We start from the raw sequence: 9,390 nt of genomic DNA on the forward strand, positions 1-9,390 counted from the left end.
GTAGATCGCTCGTAACGAGGCAGCGAGCAAAGGCTCTGGGTTGAAAAAGAGGCGTACCAACATCGGCCGCATCTGCAGAGGCCAACCTTGCAAAGAGTCCACACACACGAGACCTCTGTGCCCCAGGATCCTGGGCCTCAACTTGGAAGCGCGCAACTGAGGCCAGAAGTGTAGGCTGGCCTTAGAGTCAGTGAGAACTATCAAGCTGTAGCTGCATTTATGACACAGCAAAGTTGTAGGCGTGTCGAGATGGATCATGATCTTCGAAGCTGTACAAACCCTTGAACGTGAATCTCTTGTACGCCTGTGTTATGTATGGCAAGTGGCCAAGTCACTGCTTTCAAGAACCCCCTGTCTAATGCTGACGAATAGGTACATGATCAACCAGCAAGAAGCTATTGGACTATGAAGCATCCTAGGTTTGCTCATGCTCAAATGGGGAAACAACGGAACGACAACAGGGCTCGAGGTATGCCACTCATGTCTTTTTTAGCCCAACTCCATCAATCCATTTACTCACAGTTCGTCTTGATTTCACTTTAAAAAATAAACAAGTGAAACACCAACGCTGTCTTGAATACTCGGTACAGTTCATTTCGAATAGAATCGGCCGTGAGTTTCAATACCCTAGTGAACTTGCGGATTGATCCTCAGGTTCGTCTCGACTAAAGTCGGTCATAAGGCTGAGATTTGAGCGAGCCAGGATGTACACTCTAAATGGTGCCACCCATCAATTCGGTATAAAGTTTAGCTCGTTTGATGCACGGTGTTTGGTGTGACTACCGTCTGTGCCGCTGGAGCCCTGCATGCCTGAAGGATGAGACAGCGGCCCGCTTAACGGATGCGGTTACCGTGTAAGGCACCCCACAATGGGCTTTGTCTGGGCTTGATGAAGGACGAGCCGACGAGGGCAGGGAGGCCGTGCTTAGCGCGGTACACCGCTGGATATGGAGATGCGTATCTCTTTAGGGGTGATAACGCTTATGGGTCCACGCGAAGAGGTAAGCAAGGGCTCATAGTAAATCGCTAAGCTAAGATAAGCAAATATACTGGTTAGCTGTCACGTCACCGGGCCCCACAAGCGTTATCGCCTCTAAGGAGATACCATGCTGCAATGTCGCCTCATTACCCTTGTACTTGAGTACATCCACAACCCCAAAATATTCAGCTTCTCGGCTACAAGAGCCGTATTGCTCCAGGACCCGCACTCCGTCTGTCCGGGCAATTGACCGTGATTGACAACGCCATTGACAGCTTTGACGCCGGGTGATATACACAGTGATGTATCAGGCAAACCACGACACAAGGCCTTTCACAGGCGACCGAGGACGATCAAGCCCGCGACTTGCCATTGGTTTGACATGATGTTGGCAAATTGTGTTGGTTGTAAACATTGGTATGAGGACCCAAATTCTGTCTAGATCTGTGCTCTGTGTCAGAGAGGGGAAAAAAAATCAAAAAAATCAAAAAAGCAATACTTAGTGTGAAAAACCACGACCTCTTTCTGCGGATAGGAAGTCAATCAGCTCCAAGGCTTGAGATTGAACTGTTGCTGTATTCTATGGGTAGGTAGTAGCACGGCTACGGGCTGAGCACACCGCTACTTAGCAATGCCAACTGAATCGAGCTTGGGCATGAATACGACAGATCAGTATCATCAAGCGAAGCATGTGAAACGCAAAGAGAAGACATCAGCGTCCTGCGCACAGAAGCGTAACGAGAGGAGGTACCTTGAGGCGTCTGCAAAGTACCAATAGATTAGGTGGTGACTGAGATTTTGAATGAACAAGGATTGTTCCATTTCCCCGAAGTCCTCCACAATAGTTTGCGTCCCATTGATAGCATCCGGAACAGGATGTAGGTCCGCACAATTGGTGGCGCGAAACGCCGAATAATGAAGATCTACTTGAGCTAGACGAGGTCCGTGTTTGTTCTAAATCCATAATGCAACGGGCCGTAAAGACGGGGCTGGTAGCCTACAAAATGGCTATCAAGGCCTTTAAATTGACGACCATGAACCCCTGAAGCGCCACATGCAGTTCCAAACCACTAGTAACCTCGATGCAGTGCACACCGCTGCTCGTAGCTCACCATTGATGGCGGACTTTGGCTGTTTGAAATGTAACCCGACAGGTCAGCGTCACGACTTGAAGTCCATAAACTTATGAAGCGCAAAGAGAGGATGCCAAGTACACAACAGCGGTGCGGTATGAAACAGGGTTCAGCCGTCTTACTCGGGTCGCCGCACAATTTGAAGGCTGAAATTAGCGCCCGCCGTCAACGAGCGGAACGGCTCCCGGACTGCCGGAGTGCAGGGCCCTGGTGAAAGAAGCTAAACCGAATGGCCCGTTTGTTGAAGGCCGGGGATGGGCTATTGACCAGCGTCTGTACGCATTGGTCTAGGTGTAGACTGAACCTCTTTTCAGCCTCCTGGGCGCTCTGGCAGGGACGATTCCGCGACCAAGAAGACCTAGCTGGCTCTTAAAAGAGCCACCTCACTTCCATGTAGAGATTTTTGTTTTCTCCGCTCTCGAGACAACGAGACTCAGTGGTCTTGTTTGCGAAATACGCCGTGGGCTGCTTGGTAGTGTCCTGCCCTTGTCCACGGCGTCATAGCGACAACAAAAAGAAACAGTACAACCCTTCTCGATTTTGTTACTACGATCAATCACTTGACTTACGATACTGGTAACGTTATGTATGAGGAGATTTCCTCAGTAATTATGATGTTGCACACGTACATTGAATAAAATTAATCCTCATTATGCATGTGAACTGGGGAATATGTTTCATCTCCAACTACTTGCGATTGGTCAACTCATGTTGTCATCTCCTTGCTCTCAATCTTTAATGCGCGTGGCAGAGCCATTGCTCTAAGTTGGAAAGCCGGCAGTCTTCCATGCAGTAGAGCCGTTCGAAATCTCAGATCTTTGATTCGCTCTTTCCATTCACCACAATTACATTTCCGTTGTACTGGTTACCAGGTCCGATCTTTAGAGCGTTGAAAATGAAAGTCGATCCCGAGGAAGTAGAACTGTGGGTATAACGTGTGTGTGCTCTTCCGTTGATTTCTGTGGCCTCTTTGTGTGCATCATTAGTGGCTTTGTTGACACAACTGTAAGTATTTCTCAGTACCCCTTCTAAGTGTTTTTTGACATCATGAGTATTGATACGATTCGTAGAAGAGGTACCCGCTGTGCCCATATCGCTTGGATGGTCAGATTGTGAGAAAGTCGCTTGTCATGGGGTTCGGCACGGTCATGGCCGCCGTGGTTGTTTTAAGATATGGACAAGGATTCAATTTAATGGGGAAGATCGGGAAGGGAATCCCTGAAAAAATGTTGAAGAAATCGAGTAATTCATCGGAAGTTGAACGACGAATTAATATAAATAGCGTGCTCGTGGAGATGGCTAACTTAGCAGAAGATGGTGGAGGGGAGCATTGCGGTATAAATACTAAAATTATAGTTCGTGTGACTCACTGTTACCGAGGTTCCGTGTATAAAGTATCGTAACACACAACTCGCAAAGTGGGTATAACGGCAGAGAGCATTGAGATCCAATCTCCGTTCTAGAGGCTGCAAGGCCGGAGGGATGAGAAGCCACATGTTGTGCGAGAGTCCTGGATCCCTGTGCTGCAGAAGTTAGAGAGGCAGTGAACATTGAGGCCTGACACAGCCCTGACGGTGAATTTACTAGTACGCACGTAAAGTACATGGCGGGAACCGGGATCATCGCATGCAACAAATGAGGCTCTGCAAAGGTATCATCATCTCGACGATGTGCTTTGGCCACCTTGCTAGAGCTGAGGTACAACAATGCGAACAACTGTTGGCTGCAATAAGGATCAAGAATGAAAGTCTTTTGAGGTCGAACGTGTTGATGCTGGCGTAGGTCACGTGTGACGAGGTAGGGGGCAAAGGCTCTGGGGTGGGAGAGAGGCATAGTAAGATGGGTCGCATCTGCAGAGACCAGGCCTTCATCCCACTGAGCTCATTGATGCATAAAGGCTCAGTGCGACTGGGGTCCGCCCACGTCAAGTGTAACGTCTCTGACAGTAGCATCTGAGTACACCGCTGTCTGACGATACAAACTTAGATGGCCCTGACCTGTGTAACAGGTATCGAAATGTCATTGTTACCACTTGAAATCTTGGAAGCGCAAAGAGAAGACAGCAGGGATGGGGCCCGGTCATCCGTCTCACTGCCCTGAACCGCTGGAACAGCTTCTGGGGTACTGGCCCCTGTTCGGTGAGCTAAAACTAATGATCTGCTAGTCGAAGGCGGGATACTGGTAAGCAATGAGCATCCGTGCGCACCGGTTCAGGCCCAATTCGAATCACTTTCCATCAAAATCACCCTTGTCACCATGATTCCGCGGGTGATGTGACGACGCCCCTGCAGAGCTTTTTGTTATCTCACCTGTAAGAAGAAGGAGGTTTGGTGGTCTTCTTTACGAACACGGAGCAAACGGAGTTCAAGTACGTATCCAAGAAGATACGTCTCACGCACAACGGGATGCATCATAGAAGCTGAGCCTGTGCACAAGAGAGGGTGAGGGCACAACAAGTATAATTCCTCATGAGATCTGGTTAAGCTAGAGTCATGATCTGCACGGCTCCTATTGGTCAAACACTTGCAAAAGTCCGAAGAATGGTGGCAAGTATCTCAGACCCTTGAGTAGGTAGGGCCAGGGATCAACTTAAGTTCCATAGTTTGGTGTGCTGAGGGCAGGAAGCGAGATTGCTCTCCTTTCGAACTTGATAACCATAGCAACCTCTAGGGCTTGATGGGACTGATCGACTGAAAAGCTCGCACACCCTGGCATCTTCTGACTCTTATGTCTATGAATAGTTGAACCCATAATTTAATACCACTAAAGCTGGCTGAACCTGAATCACTCTTGAACAACAGCGAGTACATCAATTCTCGACTTTTCACCAGCGAGCGCTTACTAATCTCATCATTCTACCACGAGCCATTATTCTACCGACGGCAATTCTCAGCTATCGTTTCATCCTTACACAAGCAGAAGCGCACCAAACTTTAACATCCTGCAATGGAGCAGTGAGAATCTGTCGGCATCAAGCCTTCTGCCCTCCCTGTGTATGTTGGCTAGCTGCACGGAAAAGAGGTTTATATAAAGAAACCTATGACCTTGGGACTATTCTGATTTCGCTTACAGAGCTTTAAACGATATACATTACCGTACTCCTAAACACAATGCCTTTCCCTTGTGATATTTGTGGAACGGTATTAACCCGGGAAAATAATCTCACTGATCACATTCGAATACATACGGGAGAGAAACCTTTTGTATGCGGCTGGAATGGTTGCGGGAAACGTTTCAGGACAGCAAGTGTCACAAAAGCACAGGACTCCAATGGGACTAACAAACATCATAGCGTGATCTTTGCGATAGGCATGAAAAGCGCCCTCATAAATGCGACGACGACGGAAGTGAGAAGAGGTACACCTGGCAGCATAGCTGATAGCTCACTTACTAATTTGTGACACAGTTATGGCAGAAAGGAAAACCTGGACCGTCATCGACGGAAAAAGCACCAGAAAGATAGGGATTGCAACGAGGTCGAGGAGTATGCCCCAGACTTGACGAACGAGTCTCTCTCTACGCCCCAGAACTCCTCTATGGCTGGACTCCCCCATAAGATGCCTTTCACGAACCCAAATTCCTCAAACAGGCTCGTATATCACGCTGATGTTGAATCGCAAGTCCACGACTACCGTATGCCACAACACCATGGCAACCAACAAGGGCCTCCCGCCAATCTTTCTTACGACTATCAAGATACTTTAGTTTCCGAGCAATCCCCAGACTTCCAACTATTCAATCAGCCATCCTATGTCACGGAGGTAGGAAATCCAGGTGTTGCTACCGTCACAAACCCCACATTAACTCATTATCAAATATCACAGAGATCAGAAAACCCTCTCACGGATACTTCTTGTTTGGCTCCAGAAATGACGACATCAACTCATGACTACCCGAGCACATTTCATGCGCCACAAGGCCACAACTCCATGCTCCCAGACAGCGCTGACTTCAATTCAAGTAAGTCAAGTTTAGGGGTCCAACTTGATTACTTGAAATAAAATCGTCCATGGACTTACTTAACTTGAATTGAATTGATATACTTGAAATGAAGGTGCTGACCTGAAGCTCTAATAAAGCTATTAAGCCTCCCCTCCCTCCCAACCTACCAAGTCCCCACCAAAGCTAACCACCTTACCCATAGTGATCGCTTGATGGCGTAGCCAGTTTCGTAGATACTGCATCTCCTCTATTATCTCGGGGCTTATGCTGTGCCTTTGCGAGCTTACTGTTAACTTAGTGACACTAAACGTCCGCTTAGGGTCAATAGATATGGCAGGAATTGCCAGGATATCGAGGGCAAACTTGCTTAGACGTGGGTATTCTTCTTAATAATCCTTCCACCATAGGACAGGGTTCAAGTTCTCTCGCCGCACTGGCCCTTGCCTTATGTAAACGCCAAGCTCGTCTTCTTCCTCTATTATGCACTGATTGCAGCTCTGCATCTACTGGTTAAATTGACTGGGCTCGTCTTATCGCACTGCTTTTCCTGTCACCGTCCTCGATGTCTTAGGCTGCTTCTCACGTGGATAGTGCTGTTCAAAGAATTCCTGGACACTGTTTTTAGTATCTCGTAGCCACACTAGTTGCTCATCGCTGGTCTAGTTCGCCTTAAGCTAAGACATGTTCCAGCGTGGGTAAAGAATAACGGCAGCCAGATAAAGTGGCAATTGGCCTAGTAGGCTATAATATTTATTAAGCTTTGACTAATAGTTCTTAATAGAGATCTAGATGCATTATCGGTGATTATTATTAAGATTCTTATCTTGTAAAACTATATCAGTGTATTCCTCTTAAGTATGCTATAGTAAGTATTTCTCTTATCTGCAGCCCTGCTTAATTCGTTAAGTACTAGATCCTAAGAAACTATTAGTTAAAGAAGCCTGAAGAGAACGAAGATAAATTAGGGGAGTTATACTTTTAGTTGCCGAGACCCTGAAATTTCTCAGCTTACTGATACTACTATCAGGTGATAAGAATATCAGGTTTTATTCCTCGAAGAAATTAAGCAAGTACTCTATTCTAATCATTACTTCCCACAAGGCGCCGTAGCATCCTTCTTTGGCCTAACCCTGGCACCTTATAGTGATCTTATGGAGCGGTTTAAGTAGACTCTATATCTCTGCTAATAGAAGCCAGTCCTATGGTGAAAGCTGATCTTGGATAGGCACCTGCTGTCGGGGCTCTGACGTCTTTGTTTCGAGATATACAATAAAATGGTCAATATGCTCTCGCTTTCGAATGGCACGCTGGATTATCAGAAAGGTTAAATTCTATCTGGTTTCATTATTTTGCATTAGCTTAAGGTTAATGGCAGCTTGCTCCTCTTTAAAGAGTTAATAGCCGTCTTCGTCGTTCTGGTTATAAGCCAGGGATTTTATTAGCTCTCTCTGTTGCAGGGAAGCCTTGACGAACTGGATGATGTTATACAGCTTGCCTACCGCTCCCTGTTTCTGCCAGAGCCGAAGCTCATGCTCTTTAACTTGGAAAGCCGCCTTGGTGAAGGCTTCTCGCTTAAATGAGTCAGGATCTTCTCCCTAGAGAAAGGCTTGAGCTGCAAGGTTAAGAATATGCCTAAAGCATCTTATTTAATGATTTCTAATATCTTCTTTCGCCATTGCAGGATAAAGTTGATGATAGAGGCTTGCCAAGTATATATCATTAGATAAGGCGTTATCGCAGACACCTGCGCCAGTCCTATCTTATATCCCATACTCGCCCAAGATATCATATATTGTTGCTGCTTGGTTATCTCTGGAATAAGATCCCTATATATGGCGCAGAGCAAGGAGTCGCGATTAGACTTAATAGGAGGCGTCGAGATAGTGGGCGTGAAGGCCAAGGAAAGCATACTGGTTTGGAGAAGTCCATAGGTTAAAGCTAAAGCTAATCCTTATGACTGCCTTCTGTAATTGACTTGATATTACTCCCTTCTTTACCTTGAATAATTTCCGCATAGTATTACGCACTGACTGCCAACTCTATGATACCTCTTTTACTAATAATATATTGTGTAAATCGAGTATTTGGCGTAAGTATGGATTCGATGGCGCCGTGAATGGAAGATTGGCAGTAATGATCCAGCTGACCATTAACTCCTTTGCTTTATTGATATTCGATCTTATAGTAGGAGACTCTAAGCAATGCCGCTTCGAGGGTGGGTGAATATCAGCGCGAGATAAATACGAATCTGCATCCATATTATCATCCGCCTCGGTGATCATATGAGACCTATATCTCGTAAGACAATAGAGAAGTAATAAAGATCAGGCTCATATAGATATCATTTACCTTCAGAGGTGCTTAATTGGCGATGTTATATTTATGGCGACGAATAATAAGCTCTTGCCTTGTTTATTACATTTCAAGCATACCTAGTAGGTCTGCAATATCTGCAAATCAGGGCTGACTTCTATAAGAAAGAAGCCATGGGCTTGGATCCAGCTCCTCTGACCTTTGCGATTCTTATTAGCAATGTATTCTTCTGGTATATATTTCTTATAGCTGATCTGGATAGTTGGGAGGTCGGCGAGGGTTGTTCTTCCAGCTTTAGTCTTAATAGATGCAGCATCAAGCTGCTGCTTAAGTGATTTGCGATGGCCACTAATTCCTAGAAGCGATTCTAACGACTGTTATTGTGCTGCTATAGCGGGTTACCAGCGAATCGCGGAATACAGATGCTTCTTATCAGGGAGCGATGTTAATTCTGAACCAGGTGTTTCCAGCATGCGAGCAAATGCAAAACATGTAGTTGCGCCACCCCTGCCGCGTTCCTAGGTTCCATTGGTGTAATCAACTGGGGTACTACACTTAATTGATTACCCTATGCCTAGGACTCCGAACAGCCTCGAAACTCATAGGGCTATCGCATAGGAAAATCTATAAAATCTAGTATTTCAAGTAAATCAAGTTTGAAGCATTATAAACTTGCTTACTTGAAATAAACTGGTTTATCGACTTACTTGACTTACTTGAAATACTTGACTTAATACTTGAATTGAGGTCAGCGCTGGAAAACACTCAGCTTTGCGGTTGGAGAAAAGGTAGTGCCCTCCGGGCTCATAACCTGTTGAAGTAAAAGGGTTGATTGTTGTTATTGTTAGTTCTAAGTTACATATGTCTGAGAGGAGCACAGCTCCTTACATAGTATCCACATCCTAGCCACCAGCAGATCAGACCACCTTAGCCATACTGTCTCAACACATCCTACCTACAAGAGCCCTTGACAAGGCACCATTGTTTTGCACAAGCTCTTGGAACTTATCATCCTTCCAAAGA

The 9,390-nt window shown here is 46.0% G+C and overlaps 1 protein-coding gene across 1 annotated transcript; it reads left to right on the forward strand.

The window, feature by feature from the left end:
• Positions 1 to 5,222: 5,222 nt before the first annotated feature.
• Positions 5,223 to 6,267, forward strand: FOIG_16508 (uncharacterized protein; the record flags this gene model as incomplete). Its single annotated transcript, XM_031217969.1, has 4 exons — positions 5,223 to 5,252; positions 5,405 to 5,469; positions 5,519 to 6,072; positions 6,257 to 6,267. The coding sequence occupies 4 exons, from the start codon at positions 5,223 to 5,225 to the stop codon at positions 6,265 to 6,267; spliced, it is 660 nt and encodes a 219-aa protein (XP_031052329.1).
• Positions 6,268 to 9,390: the final 3,123 nt, after the last annotated feature.

The sequence above is a fragment of the Fusarium odoratissimum genome (genome assembly GCF_000260195.1).
Source record: "Fusarium odoratissimum NRRL 54006 unplaced genomic scaffold supercont1.86, whole genome shotgun sequence".
Classification (NCBI taxonomy): domain Eukaryota; kingdom Fungi; phylum Ascomycota; class Sordariomycetes; order Hypocreales; family Nectriaceae; genus Fusarium; species Fusarium odoratissimum.